The sequence below is a fragment of the Podarcis vaucheri genome (assembly GCF_965113315.1).
Source record: "Podarcis vaucheri genome assembly, chromosome: 13".
Classification (NCBI taxonomy): domain Eukaryota; kingdom Metazoa; phylum Chordata; class Lepidosauria; order Squamata; family Lacertidae; genus Podarcis; species Podarcis vaucheri.
Genome location: NC_138751.1, coordinates 13,055,633 through 13,081,455, shown reverse-complemented (window position 1 = coordinate 13,081,455; position 25,823 = coordinate 13,055,633). Strand labels below are relative to the sequence as shown.

Here is a 25,823-nt window from a genome sequence, read left to right as displayed (position 1 = left end):
TGTGGAATCTACTTCATCCCTAGGGCTTTGAGGGTGAAACCTCTGTATCACTCTGCATAAATCAGAAAAATAGCTAACAACCCCACAGCATCACAGTGTCAGAAGATCGACAAGGGTGGCCCTGCTTACCTGTCAAGGTAGGCCCACGGGGTTTGGGGAGAAAGTTTTCCCACCCCTGTGGCAGAGGAAGGAGATGCAAATTGATCAATGATTTCAAATTTGCCTAATTTAGCAAAATGTAATACACAGATTGCAGAATTCAGAATTTCTTGACATATAAGTTGTGGGGGGTTTTTTAATGCCAAGGGTACACCAGCCTGCTTGTACCCAACCCATTTCTCTCATATTCTGCTTTCCTATGTCTTCATTCCCAAGTTACTATAACCATGCTAATGACTAGTGGTTTTTTGCCTTAGGATATTTTTCATATTAAGTTTAATGTCTACTGCCATCCTTTCCACTTTGCAGGAGGAGATGGACACCCGGCCCAAGGTGTCCTCCCTGCTCAACCGCATGGCCAATTACACCAACTTGATGCAGGGAGCCCGTGAACATGAGGAGGCTGAGAATGTCCCTCCAGGCAAGAAAAAAGCTATCAAGGTAAGGAGCTTGGTCATAGTGAGATACGTAGGCAGTTAGAGGTGGTAAGCATTTGAAGGTAGTGAACGAGTTGAGGTCCAAAACTGAAAGGAGTTGATGCTTTTGCCATGGCTGCCCTGCAACTATGGGGCTTCCCTTTCCTGGATACTTTCCAGAACAAAAACCTGTGCTTCTTGAAGTTTAAAACACTTTTTTGTTTGACATGGATTTTAGCCGCTGGTCTTAAGGCAGCATGAGGTAAACCTCAAAAAGTATTTTTGATTTCTTGACATTTGTTTGAAATTTGTAGGAGCCAGTTAAAAAAATAAATACATCAGATCAATTAAAAGCCCTGCTCAGAGTCATGCAAAATGTACAGATTCCTAATCCACCAAATCAAGCTCTGAGGTATCTGAGTAACCAGGTACCCAGGATTTTTTCCTAGTCCTGTGAGCAGGGCTTTAGTTTTTATGTGTTGCCTATTTGCAATTGATTTTTAATATGACTTACTATATGTGCAGTTTAGTGCTGTTACCTGCTCTGCACTTGGTGGCTGGGTTTGTCTGGGAATTCAAACAAAGGGGTGGGGTTGTCAAAGAGAAAGATATCTGAAGGCCGAGTAGCAGAGAAGTTGCAGGTATTTAAATCACGTATGCAAAGGATGAAGAGCAAGGTAGGGGCAGCAAAGTGAAGTAGGTTTGGTTTTGAGAGCTTGTCCTTTTCCTTCCAGTCTCCACAGATGGGCACATTCATGGGAGTCTATCTGCCTTGCCTGCAGAACATCTTCGGGGTGATTCTCTTCTTACGGCTCACCTGGGTGGTGGGTACAGCTGGCGTGTTGCAAGCCTTTGCCATTGTCCTCATCTGCTGTTGCTGTGTGAGTTCCTCTCCCCTACTGTCTGAATCATATCCTGGTTTAGGGGTTTTAATGTCTTAGAGAAGAAGATTGGAGTGAGGAGTCTGAACCACAGCATGGAGATGGGGGTTAATTCATACTTTGTGACTTTAGCAGGCCACAGCTGAGATCCTAATGTAAAAGTCATAAGATTACCCTTCTTCCCACATGCATCCAGCTGTGTCATGAGGCCAGTGATAGATTTTATTTCCACAACATGTCAGATTTTCTTTAGCTGTAGTTGTATCTTACGGGAAATTGCCTATTGTCCTATCTAACAAGAGTATAATTGCACAGCCTAATGAATGAAAGCCCTTTAAGATTGTGTGTTTTTCTTCTAAATCCTCCTGTGGTCTTTTCTCTTCCTCAGACTCTGCTAACAGCCATCTCCATGAGTGCCATTGCCACCAATGGAGTTGTGCCTGGTGAGTACTTAATATCTAAAGAGCCATCTTCTCCCACACTTCCCTGCCCACCAAATACATTCATCTTCAAAAGCAGCCCTGAGTGCTCTCACCATCAGAACTTAACCAAATAACTACTTGGGAAAGGTCCTTTTCTGAGGTGGTGCCCAAATGGTGGAATTCTTTCCTTAAACTTGTTCACCAGATACCAATGCTATCTATGTCAGATGACGTTCATCTTGTCATAAAAACACAAGGCCTTCTTATAGTATTTGAGATCCACATAAATCACCGCTTTGTTTTGTGCTACTCATCGGCTAACTCAATTGATCATAACCTGTTGGTTTGTTTAATTTAATTTGGGTGCTGTCCTGACAAAATTCTAGAAATGAAAAGTTCCTCTACAAGCAGATGTTTAGGATGTGTAGGAAGTGCAAATGATAACCCTTTTCCCTATCTGCAAAGTCTCTTGACCTCCTACCCACTGCTTTATTTCCTCTTCACAGCTGGGGGTTCATACTTCATGATCTCACGAGCTTTGGGGCCTGAGTTTGGAGGAGCTGTTGGACTCTGCTTTTATCTGGGCACCACCTTTGCTGCTGCAATGTACATTTTGGGCGCCATTGAAATCTTCCTGGTAAGTGTTCTGCTCCCCTAAAATTAGTGAGATGCAGTGCTCCATAGTTGTGAAACAGGTGCTATTCCACACGGCTGTGGCCACTTCCAAGCAGCCTGACAGCCTTGAGCGGAGTGAGCACTTCTGCTAATCTTGCAAAATCCATGTTTTCCCCCTCTATCTGCTGACCTTTCTAAAAGTGACATGTGTCTCTCTCTTCCCTCTCTCAGATGTACATTGCCCCTGAGGCAGCCATCTTCCATAGTGAGGATCCCTTGAAGGAGCCAGCAGCCATGCTCAACAACATGCGGGTGTATGGCTCAGCCTTTCTTGTGATTATGGTGCTGGTGGTGTTCGTGGGTGTACGCTACGTGAATAAGTTTGCCTCTCTCTTCCTTGCCTGTGTCATCGTCTCAATCCTGGCCATCTACGCTGGTGCAATCAAGTCCTCTTTTGCACCTCCCGACTTCCCGTAGGTTATCAGCATACTTGGATATGATTAATTGTGATACTTGGATATGATTCCTTGTGACTTCTCTTTTAATCAGTCTGGGATGTCGCAGATCCTACGAGAAGTTGTTGGAATATGTAGTTTTGTGAATGTGCATAGAGTTGTCTGTTCTGGGGAAGGGTTAGGGATCTTTGGTCACAGTTTTTTACAAGACTGCAACCATCTCTCCATAGTTAGATAACTTCATTTTCCCATGCCCTTGGGCAACTTAAGGGTTGGGACTCTCAAATTTGTTTGTGCATGCCTTGGCCTCTTTATAGCCTAACGCGTTTGTTCATCTTTTTGTGTCTCCTCTCCATTCAGTGTGTGCATGCTGGGGAACCGCTCTCTCTCCCGGCACCACATTAATGACTGTGCCAAGACGGTGGAGCGTGACAACATCACCCAGCACACTGTCCTATGGGAGTTTTTCTGCAATGCTACCAAGCACCACAATGCCTCCTGTGATGATTATTTTCAGCACAACAATGTCACCGTTATCCAGGGTATCCCAGGGCTGGCCAGTGGCATTATCACTGGTGAGAGATACCTTTCCTTCCCTGTCAACAGTACACTTGGTTTTCCCCATGTTGGGACAATCCAAGAGGTGTCCTACACACTGTCTAGATAAACAGCCATTTCCCTTTCTTCCCTAATTGAGGGGCCTGTGTTGTGTAGTGGCCATAAATAGCAACTGGGTGTCTTTGGGACAGTCACCACCTCTTAGCCTAACCTATCTCATAGGATAGCATGAAGAAGTTTGTAGACCACTGGAGGAAGGGTGGGATGATGATGACAGCAATAATCATGGTGGTTCTGGTGGTAATAATAATAATGGCATTGATAATTGCAGAGAATCTTTGGAGCAGCTACTTGGTGAAAGGTGAAATAATTGAGAAACCATCATTGCATTCAGCTGATGTGTGGGGAAGCCTGAATCAGCAGTATGTGCTGGCTGACATCACCACTTCCTTTACCCTTCTTGTGGGCATCTTTTTCCCTTCAGTCACTGGTAAGAGCTACATTGTTGCTATGTATTGTTCAGAGGTGTCTCCAGAGGCAAACCGTTCCAGAAGTGTAGATAGCCAACTTTTAATCTGGGATGCTTATACTTAAAACACAGGTCTGTCTATGGACTCTTGCAAAGCACCCTCTTTCAGCCTAGGAGTAAGGACTTAATATTGCCTCAGCTGTGAGCTGGACTGGGTGCAGTTTTGTTGCTGCTATTCCCCTCTAGTGGCCCAGTTTGATGCAATATCATCTTCTTTTACACCAGGGTAATAGATCATATGCAAAATTATTCAAAGGTTCAGTATAGTTTCTTAGCAGTACCTCCTTATCACAGAATTTTGTTTTCTTGCCCTCAGAAAATCTTTTTTTTTTTTTTTTTTTTTTTTGTCTTCACAGGAATCATGGCTGGATCAAATCGTTCTGGAGACCTGAAGGATGCCCAGAAATCTATCCCCATTGGTACCATCCTGGCTATTCTCACCACCTCCTTTGTGTGTATCCTTCCTGGCAAATGTAGGGTCAAATAAACAAGGGATGGATAAGGGTGGGATGGAGGGAGTTGGTGCCTGTGTGGGAAAGATGGCTGCCCTTTTGCATCCTTTGCTGTCTTGCAAGAACATCTTACTGCTCCTTGACCATTTGACACATCAGATCTTAGCAACGTAGTGCTGTTTGGGGCGTGTGTGGAAGGTGTCGTGCTCAGAGATAAGTAAGTAGTAACTTTCCCTAGTGCCACAGTTCTCAGATATAAATCAGACGTGAAATTTCAATTTTGGATTCAAATTTTAAGCTGTGTTCTTAATAGGCAGTGATGGCTACCAACCTGAATGGCTTTAAAAGCAAATTAGACAAATTCATAGAGGAGAGGGCTGTTAATGGCTACTAGCTATTATGGCTGTGCTTTGCCTCCACAGCTGTAGGCATCAATGCTTTTAAATACCAGTTGCTGAAAGCCACAAGATGGGAGAGTGCTCTTCTGCTTGAATCCTGTTAAGTTAGTGGCATCTATTCCTTTTGAAACCAATGGAACAAATGCAACTAACATAATTTGGATCCAATCCTGCAACTTTTGATTTCTCTATGTGCTGGACCATTTGTTTCTGCTGGATCTTTGTACTTCTCACTATTAGCCCTTAGACAGATACCTAATGGCCTCACTTTTGCTTCTATTGGATAGGTTTGGTGATACAGTGAAAGGGAATCTGGTGGTCGGGACCCTGTCCTGGCCCTCCCCTTGGGTCATTGTCATCGGTTCGTTCTTCTCCACGTGTGGAGCTGGGCTGCAGAGCCTCACCGGCGCACCCAGACTGCTACAAGCCATAGCCAAGGACAACATTATACCCTTCCTGCGGGTAAGAGTGACAACCGCTAATTGACTTGCTGCTGAAAAAAGCCCTTGGTTTGTCCCAAGTAATCTGTTTTCTTATTCACTCTAGGTATTTGGCCATGGCAAAGCCAATGGAGAACCCACGTGGGCCTTGCTTCTGACAGCAGGCATTGCAGAACTGGGGATCCTCATTGCCTCTTTGGATATGGTAGCACCCATCCTTTCCATGTAGGTGCCATATTTATCATGGGGTGGAGTCTCTAGGAATTGTACACAGCTGAGACTATTTTCTGTTCTCCCCTAGGTTCTTCCTGATGTGTTATCTCTTTGTCAACCTAGCCTGCGCATTACAAACTCTGCTACGCAGCCCCAACTGGAGACCCCGCTTCCGGTACTATCACTGGTAAGAGGGCCACACTACCTAGTGAGTTGGCGGAGGAGGGACATTGGCGAGTTCTACAAACAGAGGGGGGAGAGAGGGTGCAAATACAGACTCCCGAGTTCTATGACCTATTGTACAAAATGGGATTAGCATAAAATGAGGGAATTGGGGCTGGACTCCTGGCCTGTGTATTTGGTATGTCTGCTGACAAGTACAAAAGGTTCTCTTGAACGGAATCCAGCACCCTGAGACTCTGGGCTCACATTTTAAACAGCAAACGAAATAAACAATAGTCTGCATGCTTTCCTCCCTTCCCCCTTTTTCTTCTTGTAGGGCACTCTCCTTCATGGGCATGAGCATCTGTGTGGCACTCATGTTCATCTCCTCCTGGTATTATGCAATTGTTGCCATGGTAATAGCTGGAATGATCTACAAATACATTGAGTACCATGGGTGAGTGTCTGTAACCTTCCGGAGCTCTAGCATTCTAGCCCTCTTTATCCAACCTTTTACTCCACAGCCGGGGAACAGCGGGTGGAATTCCTTGCAACCACACTCACTCACTCACTCACTCAGTCTCCAGTTGGGTGAGAGCGGAATCATTTCCTTTTTGGAACTTTTGCTGAGATCGTGAGGGTGAAGGTTTGGTTGTGGGTTTCTGAGGCTCAGGCTCTGGAAATAGACGATTGCAGCCAGAAGTTTTGGGGCCTTTTACCTTCAGTTGCAGGATTTTTGTTTTCTTTTTGTGAGAAATGCAGGTCAGAGGACATGAAGGCTTGGAATCATGATCCCTTTTTTTGAATGTTGAGGGTGGAAGTCACCACACCTGACCTCTTTTGTGATGCAGCCTTCTCCTCCTGCCTCCTGCATGATTGCCTTGGCCGCATTTCCCCCTCTGCCAATGCTTATGGAAAGGAGGGGCACTGAGTGACTTGGCTCTCCTTGAGCTCATTTGGCTGAACATTTTCTGCATCCCCCAGGGCCGAGAAGGAGTGGGGCGATGGCATCCGTGGCCTGTCCCTCAGCGCAGCCCGCTTCGCCCTGCTGCGTCTTGAGGAGGGGCCACCCCACACCAAGAACTGGAGGTAGGAAGAGACTTGATGCTTCTTCGTTTTGCCATGGGCTGTGTGTGCCACATGCAGAGACCTTGTGCATGCATACGTGTATTTGTGTGCATGTGCTGTGGAGTGCTCCAAACATGCACACAAATACGCTCTTCTGTGTGGCAGCCTGAACCCACCTGCTCCTTGTATGCTCCTTGTATGTGCATTTTGGACTTTCTTTTCTTTCTTAGGCCACAACTGCTGGTGCTGCTAAAGCTGGACGAGGATCAGCATGTGAAGCATCCGCGCCTGCTCACCTTTGCCTCTCAGCTGAAAGCTGGAAAGGGCCTCACCATCGTGGGCTCCGTCATGGTGGGCAACTTCCTGGAGTGTTACAGCGATGCACTGGCTGCCGAGCAGGTGAAGCCCACTGCTACTCACTGGATTTCATAGGTCAAATAGGAGGTGTAGGCACTGGGGTTGATCTGGCAGTCAGGCCATCAGACTTAGAAGCCCTACTTCCTGATCCTAAATGAAGAGGACAGTTGTGGTCATTCAGGCATAATGAATTGGGATTATTCCTTTCCAATATTCAGCAGATGCAAGAAATGTAGGAAGCAGACCATTGTTGCCTCTAGCTCGGTATCATTCACACTGACTAGGAGTGACTCTCCAGAGTTTTAGACAGGGATCTCTCCCTGCTTTACATGGAAATAGCTAGGATTAAACTCCATTGCCATATTAGTTCCTGCTGCAGAAACCTCCAGTATATTGATTTTAGAGACCATTTCCTCAGTAATATCCCATCTCCATAATGCCTTCGACCCTGAAGGACAAACTTTTAAATACTTAACCAACTTAAGTGAGTTGGAGTTCAGCAACACAGGATTTCACTGTGGCAAAGCATTCACTGGGTTGGGGCACAGAGCTCTCCATGCTAGTGCCCTCTAGCAGCCTTAATGTTTCTTGTTTCAGACCATCAAGCACCTGATGGAGGCAGAGCGGGTAAAAGGCTTCTGCCAAATCGTGGTGGCTGCCAAAGTGCGAGAGGGCATCTCCCACCTCATTCAGTCCTGTGGGCTGGGTGGCATGAAGCACAACACGGTTGTCATGGGCTGGCCCAACGCCTGGCGCCAGAGTGAGGATGCCCGTGCTTGGAAAACCTTCATTGGTAAGGCCTCTCCCATAGGGAGGTGAGAGGGAGGAGTGTGGTGTAGTGGTTAAGAGCGGTAGTCACGTAATCTGGGAAACCGGGTTCGTGTCTCCGCTCCTCCACATACAGCTGCTGGGTGACCTTGGGCCAGTCACACTTCTGTGAAGTCTCTCAGCCCCACTCACCTCACAGAGTGTTTGTTGTGGGGGAGGAAGGGAAAGGAGAATGTGAGCCGCTTTGAGACTCCTGAAGGGGAGTGAAAGGCGGGATATCAAATCCAAACTCTTCTTCTTCTTCTTCTTCTTCCTCAGCCAAGGGATCCATATTGCATTACTCTCTCTTTCTACTCTGCAGGGACTGTCCGAGTGACTACAGCTGCTCACCTCGCCTTGCTTGTGGCAAAGAACGTGTCCTTCTTCCCTAGCAATACAGATCCTTTCCCTGAAGGGAGCATTGACGTCTGGTGGATTGTTCATGATGGTGGGATGCTGATGTTACTCCCTTTCCTCCTCAAGCAACACAAGGTGCTGGCGGGGGGGGGGTATCACTGGGGGAGATGAATCAGAGGGGAAGGTAAACCCGTAGATGGGGCTGCTAACTCTCTTTTCCACTTCAAAGGTGTGGCGTAAATGCAAAATCCGCATCTTCACTGTAGCCCAGCTGGAGGATAACAGCATCCAGATGAAGAAGGATTTAGCAACCTTTCTCTATCACCTCCGCATTGAGGCAGAGGTAGAAGTGGTGGAAATGGTGAGAGACAAAACAGACAGAGGAAGCCAGGAGGGGTTAGGGGCATTAGTTGGTTTTTGTTTTTCCTGTGGTCAGCAAGTTAGGTGTCACACAGTCAAGGGCAGGACCTGGAAGATTGATTGGTTAATAGAGAAATGAGGCAAGGGCTTGGACATATGTTGGATATAAGCAGCTTTCCCCTGCCTACTAGAAACCATACCCTAATGCCCCGTTTTTTTCAGTGTTCACCTGTAACTTCAGGCAAATTGTGAGTTGTCTTGCTGTCATCTCACCCCTCCCCTCCCCTCCATAGCCACAGGACATAGCTACTCCGATCTTTGTTTTACTTCTTCTCTGCCTTTCAAAGAAACTACTAGTTCTTGCTTTGTAAGCCACAATATTCTGTTGCTCAGAGCAGATTCTGTGCAGATTCTTAGAGAAAGACACACAGACTAATGCATGCATCCAGTTCTGCCATTTTGTTGCACTAGGAAGAAATCTGGGCATTTTTGTGCGCTCTGAATGTACCAGAGCTGGTCAGAGGACAGATCGTCTTGGCCCCACTCTGTACAGTGGTGCCTCGCAAGACGAAAAGAATCCGTTCTGTGATTCTCTTCGTCTAGTGGTTTTTTCGTCTTGCGAAGCAAGCCCATTGACGGATTAGCGGATTAGCGCTATTAGCAGCTTTTAGCAGCTTATTTGCTGATCGGATCAGCTGATAAGCGGCTTAGCGGCTTAGAAAAAGGGGGGGAAGGGAAAAAACCAGCAGGAACTCGCAAGACATTGTCGTCTTGCGAAGCAAGCCCATAGGAAATTCGTTTTGCAAAGCACCTCCAAAACGGAAAACCCTTTCATCTAGCGAGTTTTCCGTCTTGCGAGGCATTCGTCTTGCGGGGCACCACTGTATATGAGTTTACACTTTCTTGTCTCCCAACAGCATGACAGCGACATTTCTGCTTACACCTATGAGCGCACATTGATGATGGAGCAGCGCTGCCAGATGCTGCGGCAAATGCGTCTCTCAAAGACGGAGCGGGACCGAGAGGTGAACTGGGCTGGGATAAGTGGGAAGGGAAGGACTGAAAGATTAGCATTCCTAGTTGCTTCTTCACTGATCTTCCTAGGTGCTCCCCACACAGGCGCAGCTGGTGAAGGACAGAAACTCGATGCTGCGGCTGACCAGCATTGGCTCAGATGATGACGAAGAGACTGAGACTTACCAGGAAAAGGTGCACATGACGTGGACCAAGGACAAGTACATGGCATCCCGAGGGCACAAACCCAAGACCTTGGAGAACTTCCAGGATCTGCTCAACATGCGGCCGTAAGAATCTGCCAAGTCCCAGGACGCTTCAGCCCATTTCTGTTCACTTAACTCTTTCCTGAAGTTCTGTCCTGCATTTTATGGCTTCCTGAATCCTCTTGGATAGTAACAAATCTTATTCTTTTTTTTTGTTCAATCCTAGCATGCTTTGGGGTCACACTTCTGCTTCTCTGTGGCAAGACCACCTTTGACACTTTCCTTTAGGGTTAGGAGTCAAAAGAGAAAAATGTCCTTGCTACTTCTTCACATTTCCAGCTGCTTCAATAACCATACCATCAAATGTTACATTATTTCCACTGCTTCTATTTTGGCAGCATAAGGCCATTCTGTTTGTTTCCCATCTCCAGTGTGGTCCTGACCCTGTTGGCCTCTTAGATTGCTGCAGCTGCCATATTGTATCCATTCCCTTCTCCAATCCATATGTGTCTTAGTGCTTTCTCCAGTTTTCAGAAGCCAGATCTCTGAGCCAAAGCTTCCTGCAAGTGTACATCCATAGGCATGCCTGGTCTTGGTGACAATTTGTCTCTTCCTTCCTACGACCCAGTGACCAGTCCAACGTGAGACGTATGCACACAGCTGTGAAGCTCAATGAGGTCATAGTCAACAAGTCCCACGATGCCAAGCTGGTACTGCTCAACATGCCAGGCCCACCACGTAATCCTGATGGTGACGAGAACTGTATCCTTTTCTTCAGGGTCCTGTCTTTTGCTGGGATGCAAGAGGGATTTGCGGTGGCAACAGGACTGGGGTATGTGTGTATATGAGAGAGAGAGAGCGCTATTTCCTTGACTGCCTTCTAACTGCAGATATGGAATTCCTGGAGGTCCTAACAGAGGGGCTGGAACGTGTGCTGCTTGTGCGGGGTGGTGGCAGCGAGGTCATTACTATCTACTCCTAGGGGAGCGAGGAGGGCTTCCTCCTGATAGACTCTGTTCTGTCAAATTGACATCTGCTTCCTGCCTGTCACCACCTGCAACTTGATCTCCCAAGGAGAGCAGCTATCAGTGTCACACCTCCTATGCTTATTTTTCCCTGTGGCAGTTTGGGGTTCTTCAAATGGGGCAATTTCCCCTATTTGGAGACTAGAGTTGACATTTCCCCATGCCTTCCGTAAAGGTACATGCCGGAAACTGCATAAGCTTGTCACGAAAGGAGATTAGACTGGATTGGGCTGGGAGATGGCTGGATCTTCCCTTTAAAAAGCGTAGGACTAGTGAGGCAAGTATTACTTTGGAGGGATTAAACAGAGCAAAAACGTAGGTTGCTTCCACCTTAAGAGTTAACTACTGCTTCTGCCCTCTGGTGGGCATGACAAAAATGGAGCAACAGGGTCCTCCTACTGCAGAGACTGTTACATTTCATTGTTGAATCAAGAAGAGGAGAAATGATTGCTGCTTGGAGGACCTAGAGGAAGGGAGATGCAGCCTCCATTGTGCCACTTTCTTCTGGTCAGTGCCAAAGTCTTTCTGCTTTATTTCCCTTGAAATCAAGGGGAGGGACAGCATTTAGGAAGATGGAACTGACTCTTACAGTACTTATCTCATACCCTAATCCCTTGAGGGATTCCAAAACTCAAATTAATTGTTGGCTGGGTGTGGGGGGAAGAGTTGACTCTTAAGCCAGGCTGCAGGTGGCATATTGATGGAGGGACATACATAACTGTTCTACTTTCTTTTCCCTATGGTCCTCACACTCCTATCTGGGCAAGGAAGCTAGACCAATTTGCCAGGTCCTTCTCTGTAGCGTCTGGTTGCTGTTACAGGTTGAGAGGAAAAGGAGACGGCAGCCTCTCCTTTCTAAACCATAGAAAGAGAAGCAGAGCAGCAAGATCTCCTGACCTTTGTAACATGCCCTCCCTGCTCCCAAGTGGCTACCCTTCTCTTCCCTCAAGCTTGGGCCAGAGAAGGCTATTGTGACCCTATCTGTGTCTATACTGAGGACCCACAACTTGCTGTTTTTTGTGAGTGTTGGGAAATAAGTCCTTCCTACCCCTACAGAAGCAAACACTGGAAAAGGTGCTGTGCTGTTTTGTCCAACCCAATTTCAATGACGGATGTCTAATTCTCCTCCTCCTCCCACCACTTTGCTCAAGTATAGTATGCAGGGACCACTCCTCTTGGGGGTAGCCTTAAAGCAGATTCAGCTCCAGCTTCTCCTCCACTTTTCTTTTAAAAGGGAAGTTCATGTTAAGTTCCTCACCTCTTATTTTGGGGGAGGTCTTTTAATTTATTGGGGGGGGGAATGACCTTGTTTACATACAGCATCAAGTTTTGGGGTGTGATTTTTTGCTTCCTGAATTATGTAAAGAATAAACTTTTTATATATAATTCTTTTTTTGAAGTTGTGATGATTCATTATGTCGCATTCATTCAGTCTATACTCACTATTTTCGTGAATCTGTTAACTGATTAGCTTCTGGTATATATACCTATACTTGGGTCCATTCCAGTCTGGCTATGGCACTGAAACTTACTTGGCTGCCCTGGTTGATGACATTTGCCAGAATAAAGGCGATGCATGTGAATGGCAGCGGCAGTCAAAGCAACTGTCGACATTCCCCCCCCCAAAAAAAAAAATTAGCTCAACAACTATGGGCAACCTCCCATTTCCTTAATTTGGGGTCCCAAAAAATAGGGGTTGTCTTATACACGGAAAAATACGGTATTTATGGGAGGGTATTGTTTAGCACCATGGGAGGTGTCATGTGGTGTCTCACAGGGTTCCATCTTCACCTGCATGCTGTTTAACATCTATATGATGTTGGTCGTTATCAGGAGAACTGGAGTGAAGTATCTTCAACATGCAGATGAAACCTAGCTCTCTTTTACTACAAATAGTTACATATTTATTTATACTCCATCTTTTTCTCTGATGGGACTCAAGGTAGCATACAGCTCTCTCCCATCAGGATGAGGCAGCAGCTGAGGTATTAGACTGGTGCTTGGAGCAGTTAACAGATTGGATGTTGAGCAATAATGTTTAATCCACCTAAACATTAGGAAGAACTTCCTGACAGTAAGAGCTGTTTGACAGTGGAATTTGCTGCCAAGGAGTGTGGTGGAGTCTCCTTCTTTGGAGGTATTTAAGCAGAGGCTTGACAATCATATGTCAGGAGTGCTCTGATGGTGTTTCCTGCTTGGCAGGGGGTTGGACTCGATGGCCCTTGTGGTCTCTTCCAACTCTATGATTCTATGATTCTAAGTCGAAGCTTAATCCTGAAGACAGGTGTTGTGTCCAGAGTTCTCATGTCATAGGAGGTGGGGAGACTGCCTGTTCTAGACAAGAGATGCAGGGCATGCCTCTGCCAACACAGAGACCCTCCCAATATTGCTGTCAGGTTAGGGACCCTTTCTGCACAGGCCTCTACATGCATAGCTTTCTCCAGATGCTGGAACTATGCACAATTGGCAGGCAGAGGTGGGGTGCTCAAAGGCATGGTTTTTCTACATACTTTACCTTTTTATCTGACTAATATTTGAAGGGGCCCCCTGTGTGCTGTGTATGAAACAATAGTGTCTTATTGTGAATATTTTCAAGGCACTTAAGCGTCACCTCTCACCCCCAGTGCCTCATGCCCTTTTCCAGATTATTATTGGAATCTTAAAGAGTCAGGTACCGTATTTACTTGAATGTAATATGCCATCAAATCTAATGCGCACCCTCATTTTCACGACATAATTTGGCAAAAAAGGTGTGCATTACATTCATGTAAATACAGTATGTGGAACAGAGGAAGTAGCCTTCCTTATTGCCAGCTCATCTAGCTCTGTACTAGCTACTGTCCTTGGCTCTCCAGCACTAGAGTTCACCTGGCACCTGCTCTTTTCCTAAATGGAGAGTGTAAGGACCTGAATGTGTGCCATCACAAAGTATGATCAATACATGTACACGTTATCTAACATGAAAATGAATGCTGAATTTATCAGCATGTAGAGCGTCCTGTTCCCATTTTCAAGAAAGCTGTGTAAACATTAAAACACATGTGCATAACACTTTTATTCTGCTTTCACCACAACGGGGAACGTGAAAAGAGCATGTCAGGATAAGCCTTCTGCTCCTCCCTTGGCAGAGAATATCAGTCTTTCACATTCTGTCTGCATCTTCATCTGCTATTCCACATAGCACCACCACGTAATTAGGACCCAGCAGTCTTATTAGGAGCGATGGCAGATGAGTATTCTACAGTAGCAATCCAGGGATCTAAAGCAGCAGTTGGCTTCTGGAACTGGGTTGGGTCATAACACTAGACCCCCACCCGTGAATTCCATGCGCTGGCCATAAAAAAAGGAAGTGTTGTCAATAAACCCGAGCAAGCATCATCATAGCTTCACTGTCCTTAAAATAAGGCCCCCAAGCACTGGGACAAAGTAAGACAATGTTAAAAATCCTACCATCACTGCTTTAGTTTTAAGCACAGCGATTTTGTAGCAATAAGAATCCATAAGGGAATGAAGTGCTGTTCCATGGACATTGGTACAAAACATCCCCATCCCCCAGCCTTTTAGAGTACACCATGGACACTTAGAACATGTCAACTGAGTGGGGAGGGAGAAGATCACCTCCATTAATAAATACATATTCTTCAAAATGTCAGACCCTCCATACTCACCTCGGGTGGCTCAATAAAAGCTAGCCAATCAGAGGCGTGAGTCGGCAGCAGCCCCATTGACTGGCATTTGTAAACCGCCAATGCCAACCCTAAAAGGTTGCCAATTAGGTATACCAAGCCCTGCAGGAACTTCTGGCTTGAGCTCTCAAGTAATTTGAAGGCTGTGGGGACAGCAGAAAATAAGTCAGAGGCAGACCACAAACATGCAGCACAGGCCCAGCTTGCTCGCCTGTTTTCACTTCTGAATATTTAGTCAAACAAGGTACAGTACTAACTACAGCAGAGTTAGCATGTTAGAAAACTCTCCACACAGAGACAGAAAAGATTCCTAGCCATGAATTTCTACCCTAGAGGGTTTAACCGTTCAGTCGCATGACCATGGATGAACCCAGTTAAGCATTTCCTACTGTTGAGGAAAGTTAGTGAGCAGAAGGTTCATCAAGCATTAGGTACAGTGGCGCCTCGCAAGACGAAAAGAATCCGTTCTGTGATTCTCTTTGTCTAGCGGTTTTTTCGTCTTGCGAAGCAAGCCCATTGACAGATTAGCGGATTAGCGCTATTAGCGGCTTATCTGCTGATCGGATCAGCTGATAAGTGGCTTAGCGGCTTAGAAAAGGGGGGGGGGGAACCAGCAGGAACTCGCAAGACATTGTCGTCTTGTGAAGCAAGCCCATAGGAAATTCGTGTTGCGAAGCACCTCCAAAATGGAAAACTCTTTCGTCTAGCGAGTTTTCCGTCTTGCGAGGTATTCGTCTTGTGGGGCACCACTGTATTTATACTGAAGAATCCACTTCTGAACACCCACACTTCAGATGAAACGCTGTATATGAATTATCCAGGCCTATGTATAGCATTTTAAAACAGACTACACGGTGCATAGCATTCTCCACTGGTGCTAGATGATTGCTTAACTTCAATAATAGATTTGCAAGAACCCCTGAGATCTGCACCTTTTACCTGGTATGTCCAAACCACCACTACAAATGTACATCTGTACATTTTTGTATTGCTTTCTCCTAATTACTTGTTATCCTCTAGAGGTTTGCAGGGCCATATACTGTACATAAATTCCTACCACATTTATTCTTGCAGCAACCCTGTGCATCTCTAGCGGATAAATTCGCGCACACATACCTCATTCACACAACTGTTCCTGGATGACCATTTGGGGATTGTATGAAAAAATGGGAATAACCATTGCTTGCACCAAACCACCACGCCTTGCCCCTTTACGTCTAGCTATGCATGTGCAAGAACCCTCCCTCACTGGAGGAATCCTTCAATTCCTCATGTACACTGATGCAATCCAAACGGGGCAGTTTTACCATCCCTTCTGTTGGTGTGTACAGGACTATTCTGTATTTTCCTCAAATTCCCTGAATGCAGTCTTTTCAACTGGGATTACAGACAAATCCCATGAGGCAAGAAATGAAGAAAGCTTGGGATAAAACCACACTTACTGGCAGAGATGGACATGAGTGCTTGGATGGGCCTCCAGGCCATCATACAGACCATCATAGTGGGGAAGATGGAGATTGTGTTGCCTGCCATGTACATGATAAATAAGTTCATAGGGATTTGCTTCAGGGGGCCCAGAGCGATATCCCAGCAGCGCTGAAAAGGTGGAAGAGAAAAGAAAGTAGAATCAAAGAGCAAACTTTATTCACGTTCACCTGGCCTTCTTCAAAACTCACACGAAGAGGGTATCTGCCTCCAGTGTTCTGCTCAGCGCAGAAAACCAAGAGATCCAGTGGCCACCACCCCCACCTCCCCAATTCTTGCACTGCACTACCTTTTCTACTAGGATGCGATCCGTTTCCTGGACGCTTGTGTCTGGCACCTGCTTGTCTGAGTAGCCAATGGGATAGAGGGTGTCTCCCTGGCCACCGCTCCGATCACTCCGGCCTCTGGCAAGAGAAAGGGATGGGTCACATCTGAGCTAAATTCAGATACCTGCCAGAGACAGAGCTACCCCTGGAATCAAGCTAACTGCTTACACCGGGAGACGATATAGAGACCTCCAGTTCAGTACATACCTGCTCCCACTGCCTGGACCACTCAACTCAATGGCCCATTTGAAACGCCGTCCGCGGTTGGTAACTAGCCCCCCAGGAGTGCTCATCGCTGCCTAAGGGATAAAAGAAGGCGTAGACAGGCATTAAAAGAGAACCTCAACCAGAGGTTGAAGACCTAAGCAGCTTGACCCTTCCACATACTTCCAGTGACTCCCAGGAAATCACAAGCTTCTCCAATGCACCCTGCCTCCTTCCCATCTCCAGCTCTGATAAAACAATCATTTCTCAAGTTAGGGGCTAACACTGAAATGGAACCCAAGAGGACCCTGGGTTTGTAGATCATGTCAGCTAAAGATTCCCGGAGTGGAAGGTCTCAGCCTCAATTCCTTATCTCCAAAACAACGTGAAGTGCATCATATAGAATGCAGGATGAAATGTCAACAGCAGCCTAAGACACTCTCCTCTGTCCCAATCCCACACAGCTTGCACACCCTGATAAAACTATCCATTTCACTTGTGTAATAGTATTTCTGATCATCTAACAAATCCACCTTCACACTTCCCTGCTTCTCGTTTACCTATTTCTCTGTATCCTCAAATCAACTTGCCCCTCACAATCCATATAGGAATCTTACCAAATAGCCCTTTAAACGGATAAATGTCCCCAATCTCCCACCTACTGACCTGATAAAACATTCAGTCTGCTCTCCCAAACTACAGTCTCTGAGCTGTCATGGGGCCTCCCCTGACACCTTTGAAGCAGCCCCATTCTCAGCTTCCCTAACAGTTATGAAAGTCTGATCCTATTCCTTTCTCAGGATTGTCAGTACCATTAGGCAGAAGTAGCTTATTGTGAGTGTCGTGACAGCCCCTTGTTGTTGATATCTGCTGTACTATTATATGCAATGATTATTGGGGACGCAACACGCAGGGTCTGCTAACAGATTTATTATTATGAATTATTATTATTTTACTGATTGCAGCAAAACATCTTAAGCCAGCCTGGCCCTCCTTTCAATCCCACTCATGCATCCCATGACTGCATTCTTTTCTCCTTCTCTTCCCATGACCCAAAGACCCCATCGAAGGCTTGGGGAGAGGACACTTTCCTCCATCAAGCTTTCCTAAGCCACCGCTGCTACGTATTCCAAATAACATTCTTGCTGGGTTGATCACGTATCAGCTTTTGCTCACTGTCAAGCCTGCTTGGAGGCCTGGTGTCAGGTCTAAAGGCAGGGTGCTGCAAGCACGAAGAAGAGCTCATTTTCAGCATATAGTCGGCATTACATGCAGCACATTGTTTGGACCGAGGTGAGGGAGAATCAAAGTAATAATGCGCATTGTCTCATCCTCCCAGAATAATAATAACAACAACAACAACAACAACAACAACAACAACAACAGCAACAGCAATAATTTTGAAGGGGAGAAAAAGATAAAGGAACGATATAATATCTGGACTCGTTGCTATTGTCACTAAGAGGGGAAGTGCAGCTTCAGGCGAAGGAGCCAGTGGGGAGGGGCAAACATACCACCCCCTCCAAATCAGAATCATTCTTCCCTGCAGCAAAACCTGCTGGGCCCTCGGAACAGACCCTGAATAGGATCGCCTACCTTTGACGTCCTCGCTGCCTCTTCGGAAACGCTCTCGCCCCGCTGCCTCTATGGCCCCGGCCTCTTCCTGTTCCTGTTTCCGGTGACGTCACCAAGAATGGAAACCATGGCAACCCATGGTCATCTCGCCCTTTAGGAGAGAAAACGATTCTCCAATAGTAAAAATAATTTGCTTTGCGTGTGCGTGCGTGTTTATAATACGCTTCGCCCCCCCCCACCCCCAGATATAGAGAAAAGGAAAAGGTCGCTAGACACACAAGCCCTTTTTCACGCTTCCGGGTCGACATTAACCCGCTTCTCTCGCGTTCCGCGGATGGCACCATAGAGGTGCCGAAGAGCAGAGCGGCACTATTTGGCTACCTTTCGTAAGCGAGCCTTTGCCGGAAGTCCGGGCTGCTCGTTTGTCTAGCCGCTTGCCTCCCCTCCATCTCTATGGTCTTGATTGATGCGTGGGCTTGTTGAGCGTCTTTCCCCGCTGCACGCGCGCGCAGCCAGCTTCTTCAGCTATGAGAGTCTTAGTGGGTGAGTTAGGAAGGGGCCTGGGCGGGGAGGGAAGCGTGGGTGGGGGTGGTCCGGAAGACCTTGTTACTGTTGCTATTTATTATTATTATTATTATTATTATTATTATTATTATGCAAAAGAGGTTTGAATAGCTTTTGTTGCAAAGGAAACCGAGAGTTGGGTTGCTGTTTGGAGGTTGTGATTTGCAGCCAGCTTTGAGTTGCAGGCAAGCAGAGTCCAGGGGCATGAACACCTCCAAACGGGACCCAGTGGAGAGCGTGTCCTTCCTCCAGGGGAGAAGACCCCTGAGCAGAATCTGTGGGTTTCATGTCCATTGTCTCAGGATGTTGCTGGCTCTCCTTCCTGGTTGGTTTTTATGCAGAACTTGGGTGACCATCTGTCATGGATGCTTTAGCTGAGATTCCTGCATTGCAGGCGGTTGGACTAAATCAGGGGTCAGCAAACTTTTTCAGCAGGGGGCTGAAACCCTTGTGGGGGACCAGACTATATTTTTTTGGGGGGTATGAACGAATTCCTATGCCCCACAAATAACACAGAGATGCATTTTAAATAAAAGGACACATTCTACTCATGTAAAAACACGCTGATTCCTGGACCGTCCGCAGGCTGGGTATAGAAGGCAATTGGTTGGATCCAGCCCCTGGGCCTTAGTTTGCCTACCCATGCACTCAGTGGCCCTTCCAGTTCTACAGTTCTATGATCTGGCTGCTCAATTTATTGTTATACTTTTTCCAAAGAGCTCAAGGTGGTGGACATGGTTCTCTTCCTCACAGCAACTTTGCAAAATAGGTTAGTCCAAAAGACAACTTCTGGCCCATGGACACCCTGGCTGAGTGGAGATCTGAACTCACAGCCCCATGCCCAGAGTTCTTGACGATTTCACCAAAGCCGTGTCGCCTAAATAGAGGGCAAGTGTCTTTACCTGGCAAGTGAGGAACAATAGCGTCTTCCACCTGCCCTGCAATACTTGTTTTAGAGACTACCACCTTTTCTACCCAGCTTCTGAAGGAATGAAAGGGACACGATTACCGATACCTTTCTTCTTATTATTTATGTATTAAATTTGTTAGTCGGCCAAAGGGATTTACAGTGAAGGAAACAAGCAGACAACACCCTCCACACCAGCCCCATACAATAGATACACTAAAACCAAGAGGAAAACGAAATGCATCTCACCCACTTCAAAAAGGTCACAATTAGTTAAAGTCCAAAGCTTGGTTATAGAAGAAGGGGGGGGGGTTGGTTCTGGTCAGCCTGAAACAGACACATTGCATGGGGTATGTGCAGACATGTTGGACTAGATGACCCTTGGGTCCCTTCCAACTCTATGATTCTGCAGTGAAATATCTCCATTGCCCACCTGGTTATTGGTTTGCCTCAGGTTCTCAGTGATGTTAAGCATCACTCACACAGCTAGTGCATTCATCTGTAATCTTATGCAGACATATAAAGATGGAGGAGGTCCTGTAGAACATTCCCTTTATGCTTCATCAGAGGCATCCCCACACTATTTCACAAGCTGTTACTTTTTAGGGTAGGAGGTACTCTGTACCTGCATAGGACTGGGCCACAGAATTTGTATGTTTGTTTGTTTGTTTTAACTCCTAAGCACATCTACTCAGCAGCAGGTCCTATTAAATTCAGCGGGACTTACTCTTTGGTAAATGGGGTTGGGATTACAGCCTTACTCAGTTTGAAAGGTAAAGCCTCTTGATTATTTGGGAGGGGGTAATTTTTGTGTGTCACCCACCACCTTTCCTCTGATTGCCTGGTGAGCTGTCCCATTATCTCTCTGTATATAGCCATTACTTACAAAAATAAAATCCTTTATATTAAAAAAATGCAATTACATTTTTTCATATTGAAATTAGGTGGTGGGACTGGATTTGTTGGCAGAGCCTTAACCCAATTGCTGAGGAGCCGAGGGCATGATGTCACCTTGATTTCCCGCCATCCTGGAAAAGGGCGGACTACCTGGGTATGTGATGAGGGCTTATTTTAAGCATGTGCAGAATTTCCACAATTCCCTGGCCCTGCTGCTGTGATTTTAACCAGGGGGTGGCTAACCCTTTTCAGCTCCGAGGGCCACACCACCACATTCCAACTCCTCCAGGAGCCAAATGCTGGCACACTGGACGTGACCAAAAAGGCACAAATTACACAGCCAAATTACAAGTGGCCTCCAGAACAGGCTTCAGAGAGGCGGTAGGAGGGGAGCCACAATTAGCTATTTGTTGTTCTTTTAACTTAAGTGTGGGTACCTCAGGCCAGAAGCCACAATGTGGCCCTCTGAGGTTCTCTGTTAGGCCCTTGGGTTTCTCCCGAGGCCACATTCTATCCCAGACAGACATATGCTAGGTAGCTATAAAGTATTGGGGCCAGTAGAACAAACAGAAAAGACAGTTTCACTCCTACCCATGGATGCCAAGTTGCATATCGATAGGGAGAATCAATCAGGAGTGGGATGGGCAAATTTGAGTGGCACGGGAGGCGCTTGTAGCTAGAGAGACTAATGCTGCACATTCCTCCTCCTAGGATGAAGTTTCCCGCTTGGGGCTCCCTCCGTGTGAAGGTGTGGTCAACCTAGCTGGAGAAAATGTCCTTAACCCCCTCCGTAGGTAGGTCCCTGGATGAGATCACTCAGGGTGATTAATACGATTTTGCAGCTGACCCTGTTACCTGTATTCCTAGCTGTAGTATCAAAGCTGAGCCGAGGGGAAGGAACAAGCGGTTGATAGGACAGGCCCAAGGGACAGTTGCCGGAGGTCTAGTGGACAGAATCAATTCCACCTGATCGGTGGAGGGTGGAAGGGATTGCTCCCACTCACGGTGGTCCAGACTGTGGGCCGCACGTGGAACAAAAACTTAGCAAGCTGCTCTGAGACTTGTGTAAAAGCCATTATGTACAGTGATACAAGGGTAGTTTCTTCCAATGCTGCAGGTGGAATGAGTCCTTCCGCCAGGAAGTGGTTGCCAGTCGGATAGAGACCACAAATACTTTGGCGAAAGCCATTGCAGGAGCTGAGCGCCCACCTTCTGCCTGGATCCTTGTCACCGGCGTAGGTATTTACCTCCATGCTAGCTAAAACTGTAGCTTCGCTATCCACTTGGTGGTTGCTGGTAGCGAAATAACTGTGGGGACAGAGCGCATCCCCTCAATCTTGGGAACTTGTGAACATACAGTGTCCTATGACTCCACAAGCAATTTTACAAATATGAAAAGAAAATGGTATGCCAACACCTAGGAGTCTGAGGAAGGATGCCGGCTGCAGCCTGTTTTAATGTTAGGGATGCTATGGAATGGCTACAAACATTCTGTGTGCTCAGGTGAATGTGTCAACAGTAGAATGACCGACTGAGAAGTATGTAAGGGGGTGAAGAATAACACCACAGGACCTGAGGACAAGGAGGGGTGGTGTGCTGTTGGCAGTGGGGGGAACACATACGCAGGGAAGCTGGGAGGTCCCACGGCAGGAAATCCAGAGCTGGCTAAAGGCAGAGTGGGCTTACCAAGGATTTAAAGTGATTTTTAGAAGGGCTTAAGCGAAGGATGTGTCAGAGAGATAGAAGCCTAAGAAAAAGACATGAAACTGCGAAAGGAATAAAAGGAAACAAAAGGGCCCTTCAGGATTGTCACTTCCGAAGTAAAAAGCAGTTGGGGAATTTAGGAAGCCTTAATACAGGTTTATTGTGACATAATTTTTCAGGGTTGGCTGGTTAGGTAAAATCTGGGTATAAGTCACACTATTGGTAAAAGGTATGTCCCAACCCCAGGTTACTACAGACCCAGCCCCACCACTGAATACACAGAAGAGAGTCCTGGCGGAGACTTTGATTTCTTTTCTCGCCTGGTGACCCGTTGGGAGGCAGCAGCGAAAATCCCCGGTGACACCACACGCCAGGTGGTAGTGAGATCTGGTAAGTTGGGGAGTAAGGGCAGACAATGGAGAGAAGGGCATCTTTGGAGACATGGGGTCACCTTGGATGTGACGCGTGAAAGCCCAGAGACATGAGAGGCCGAGGGTGAGATCATAGCTCTCATAGCCCCAGCGCCTGTGTGTCTGACTCCGAGACTGATACTCATTCATACAATGTGGGTGAGAGTAGCAGATGCTTACAGGCTCCTGTGCCCCAATTCAACTGTCCAAACTGTGGTCTGAAGGCACGAGATGCAGTGATCCCACTGAAGCCCAGCAGGCTTGAGACCACATGGGAACTCCACCAAAACCACCATGGGGAACCTTCTCATTCCCCTTTCCCAGATTCTGTCAAGGATGTGCCACAAATGATTGTACACTCAAGGCAGATGGGAAGGGTCCTGTTCTTGCTGAATCAGCCATCCAGCTCCGACAGGACCAGCACGCTTTTCCTCTTTGCTGTCTGTGAGTGTGATTTACCGTATTTTTTTGCTCTATAAGACTCACTTTTTCCCTCCCAAATAGTAAGGGGAAATGTGTGTGTGTCTTATAGAGCGAATGCAGGCTGCGCAGCTATCCCAGAAGCCAGAACAGCAAGAGGGATTGCTTCTTCCACTGCGCAGCGATCCCTCTTGCTGTTCTGGCTTCTGAGATTCAGAATATTTTTTTTCTTGTTTTCCTCCTCCAAAAACCAGGTGCGTCTTGTGGTCTGGTGCGTCTTATAGAGCGAAAAATACGGTAACTTCCAGACCTGTGTAAAGGCAAGCCCAGGAGATGCTTCTGTATAAGCTTGTGCAATCTTTAACCGTGTGCAGCTCACCTGCATGGCTTCCCTGTAAGTGTTTGCCTTTTGCCAGTAAGCTTGCACTCCCTGAGCAATAATTTTTATTTGTTCTCCCTCTCTTTGCCTGTAGGTGTGGTGCTGGGCAGAGAGGGCGGGGCTGTTGCCCAGATGTTGTGGCCCTTTCGCCTCGGCCTGGGAGGCCCCATCGCTTCTGGCCGCCAGCCTTTTCCCTGGATCCATGTGGCCGATTTGGTAGGCATCCTGGCCCATGCGCTAGAGCGGGAGGACGTCCGGGGTATCCTGAACGGTGTCGCACCATCCGCCGTTACCACCACCAATGGGGACTTCGCCCGGGCTATGGGGTCGGCCCTCCAGCGGCCTGCCTTCTTGCCTCTGCCAAGCTTTGCTGTGTCAGCCATCTTTGGCCCTGAGCGGAGTGTCATGCTGCTTGAAGGACAGCGTGTGGTACCCAAACAGACTCTGGAGAGCAACTACCGCTTTGCATTCCCTGATCTTCCCTCTGCCCTTCAGAATATTTTAACCTGACCCAGGAAAAAGTGTGTCTAGTAGTAGTACCGTATTTTTCGCTCAATAAGATGCACTTTTTTCTTCCTAAAAAGTAAAGGCAAGTGTCTGTGCGTCTTATGGAGCGAATGCATGGTGCCTGGAGCCAAATTGCCCAGGGGCAAAAAGCAGATCATGCTCTTTTTTTTTTTTGAAAGAGGGAAGTGGGTGTTGAAACAAAGCCGCTGATCGTTTGCCGATCGGGGAGAGAGATAAGGGACACTAGAGATAAAGGAGGCTGGGAGGGGGGAGGTAAAGACAGCAAACTTGCAAAGGGGGGAAACAGGAAGACTAAAGCAATAAGGAGAGAAATTAGAAGAAAAAGAGGAGCAAAAAACTGCTCCAGCTAAGGAAAAAACACTACACTGAGGCAAACAAGAGGGAAGGGAGTGTTCAAAGGAAACAGCTGATCGGTGGGATGGGAAGAGAGATAAGGGATGCTAGCAGAGGCTGCCTGGGAGCAGGGAGGTAAAAGCCCATGGATCCTCAGTATTTTTACATTGGGTCACCCCAAATTCACCATCAGATCACATAGCATGCCCATGGCTACAGCCTGCACCCAAAAAATCATGCACCCACTGTTTCATGGGGCCACAATGGCGCAAAAATGTGGTTACAAAGCACGGATCCACATGGATCCTCAGGATTTTTGCATTGGGTCACCCCAAATTCACCATCAGATCACATGTCTGTGGCCACAGCATGAACCACAAAAATCATACATCCACTGTTTCGTTCAGAATATATTTTTTTTCTTGTTTTCCTCCTCTTAAAAACTAGGCACATCTTATGGTCAGGTGCGTCTTATGGTGCGAAAAATACGGTAATTCCTTGGTAGATAAAATCTGCTGGTTTCCTCCCACCCCGCTGCTTTATTAAGTTTCGGTTCTGTTAGTTTTTGCTGACAACGCACACCTTAAATATGGATTGGGCACCTTAAATATGGATTGTTGCAGACACTTTTGTTAAGTTGTTAAGGTTGCCCCAGATCTGTGCATGTGTGTGTGCACATTGCAATAAGCCGTTCAAAGGCTTTTAGGTGCCTGTCTCCTTTGGCAAGAGGGGGTTCAAATGACAAAAGGCACAGCCACTTACTCAGGGTGTGTGTGCAAACATGCACAAATATAAAATTTGTTTTCTTTTGTAAGAATAAAAGCTGCTGATAGTTGAAACAGCATTGTGGAAAGAGGATTTGTTTGCACTGTTGTTTGTTCTTGGGTGGAAGGTCTGCCACACTTTCTGCCTAATGTTGAGTCAGACAGTTGGTCCATCTAGCTCTGGACTGTTTACATTTACTGGAAACAGCCCTCCAAGAAATGGAGATTTCAAATTGGCACCTCCACCCAAACGTCAATGTACAGCTTCTCACCCCACCCTCACCTCAGGAACCCTTGTGCCACATTTTGCAGTGGTGTCTCAAGAGGCAGCCAAATCTGTGACAAAAAAATAGACAAAGTTACATCAAAGCGATGTTTGTCTACCATCTTGATTCAAAATGGTGTCCAAATGACAATGAAATCTGCTGCCCCATGTTGGGAACTCCCTTGCCAAATTTGGCGAAGATATCTTGAGATGTGACTGAACCAACGCCAAAAGAAAAAAACAGGTAAAGTCATACCAAGCTTACATTTTGGTCCTCCATCTTGATTCAAAATGGTGGTCGCTGTCCAAACATTGATGAAGAGCGCTACCTCCATCTTGGAAACTCTTGTGCTAAATATGATGACGATATCTCAAGAGGTGCCCAAACACAGAGAACAGACAGACAGACGCACCATTCCCCAAAATATATATACGTAATAGATGACCATGAAACAACCATGAAACTCACTGGGTTGCCTGGG

At 46.7% G+C, this 25,823-nt stretch overlaps 3 protein-coding genes across 9 annotated transcripts in view; 2 read left to right on the top strand and 1 right to left on the bottom strand.

Moving 5' to 3' along the window:
• The window catches only part of SLC12A6 (solute carrier family 12 member 6), a 46,729-nt gene extending 34,447 nt beyond the window's left edge, over window positions 1-12,282 (top strand). For 5 of the 7 annotated variants that reach the window (XM_082195747.1, XM_082195749.1, XM_082195745.1 and 2 more), the window contains 22 exons: window positions 469-600; window positions 1,310-1,456; window positions 1,845-1,899; window positions 2,385-2,515; window positions 2,725-2,966; window positions 3,309-3,523; window positions 3,838-3,996; window positions 4,392-4,490; window positions 4,647-4,704; window positions 5,173-5,347; window positions 5,432-5,550; window positions 5,627-5,725; window positions 6,038-6,157; window positions 6,685-6,789; window positions 6,999-7,167; window positions 7,723-7,918; window positions 8,255-8,424; window positions 8,519-8,650; window positions 9,567-9,674; window positions 9,754-9,953; window positions 10,498-10,631; window positions 10,760-12,282. In XM_082195747.1, coding sequence (XP_082051873.1) covers window positions 469-600; window positions 1,310-1,456; window positions 1,845-1,899; window positions 2,385-2,515; window positions 2,725-2,966; window positions 3,309-3,523; window positions 3,838-3,996; window positions 4,392-4,490; window positions 4,647-4,704; window positions 5,173-5,347; window positions 5,432-5,550; window positions 5,627-5,725; window positions 6,038-6,157; window positions 6,685-6,789; window positions 6,999-7,167; window positions 7,723-7,918; window positions 8,255-8,424; window positions 8,519-8,650; window positions 9,567-9,674; window positions 9,754-9,953; window positions 10,498-10,631; window positions 10,760-10,851 — 3,057 coding nt within the window. In that variant the 3' untranslated portion in view covers window positions 10,852-12,282. The remainder of the gene's footprint in view (window positions 1-468; window positions 601-1,309; window positions 1,457-1,844; window positions 1,900-2,384; window positions 2,516-2,724; window positions 2,967-3,308; window positions 3,524-3,837; window positions 3,997-4,391; window positions 4,491-4,646; window positions 4,705-5,172; window positions 5,348-5,431; window positions 5,551-5,626; window positions 5,726-6,037; window positions 6,158-6,684; window positions 6,790-6,998; window positions 7,168-7,722; window positions 7,919-8,254; window positions 8,425-8,518; window positions 8,651-9,566; window positions 9,675-9,753; window positions 9,954-10,497; window positions 10,632-10,759) is intronic. The other 2 variants (XM_082195750.1, XM_082195748.1) reach the window with 1 other exon arrangement.
• Window positions 12,283-13,930: 1,648 nt separating this feature from the next.
• On the bottom strand, window positions 13,931-18,311 carry EMC4 (ER membrane protein complex subunit 4). Its single transcript, XM_082195872.1, has 6 exons — window positions 18,192-18,311; window positions 16,599-16,690; window positions 16,355-16,469; window positions 16,023-16,176; window positions 14,563-14,723; window positions 13,931-14,224 (listed from the first exon to the last, which is right to left on the bottom strand). The coding sequence occupies exons 2-6, from the start codon at window positions 16,682-16,684 to the stop codon at window positions 14,189-14,191; spliced, it is 552 nt and encodes a 183-aa protein (XP_082051998.1). The 5' UTR covers window positions 16,685-16,690; window positions 18,192-18,311; the 3' UTR covers window positions 13,931-14,188.
• Window positions 18,312-18,575: 264 nt separating this feature from the next.
• On the top strand, window positions 18,576-25,151 carry SDR39U1 (short chain dehydrogenase/reductase family 39U member 1). Its single transcript, XM_082195862.1, has 6 exons — window positions 18,576-18,713; window positions 20,586-20,692; window positions 21,250-21,332; window positions 21,656-21,777; window positions 22,489-22,632; window positions 23,546-25,151. The coding sequence occupies exons 1-6, from the start codon at window positions 18,698-18,700 to the stop codon at window positions 23,959-23,961; spliced, it is 888 nt and encodes a 295-aa protein (XP_082051988.1). The 5' UTR covers window positions 18,576-18,697; the 3' UTR covers window positions 23,962-25,151.
• Window positions 25,152-25,823: the final 672 nt, after the last annotated feature.

Bases quoted from the DNA above. Each gene is read 5' to 3' on its own strand.
- SDR39U1 (XM_082195862.1), top strand. The intron at 20,693-21,249 runs GTATGTGATGAG...TCCTCCTCCTAG, and splicing joins GAAAAGGGCGGACTACCTGG to GATGAAGTTTCCCGCTTGGG. The intron at 21,333-21,655 runs GTAGGTCCCTGG...CCAATGCTGCAG, and splicing joins GTCCTTAACCCCCTCCGTAG to GTGGAATGAGTCCTTCCGCC.
- EMC4 (XM_082195872.1), bottom strand. From the start codon at position 16,684: ATGAGCACTCCTGGGGGGCTAGTTACCAACCGCGGACGGCGTTTCAAA. The intron at 16,177-16,354 runs GTAGTGCAGTGC...CCACCTTTTCAG, and splicing joins ATCGCATCCTAGTAGAAAAG to CGCTGCTGGGATATCGCTCT. The intron at 14,724-16,022 runs GTAAGTGTGGTT...CTGTCCCCACAG, and splicing joins ACTCATGTCCATCTCTGCCA to CCTTCAAATTACTTGAGAGC.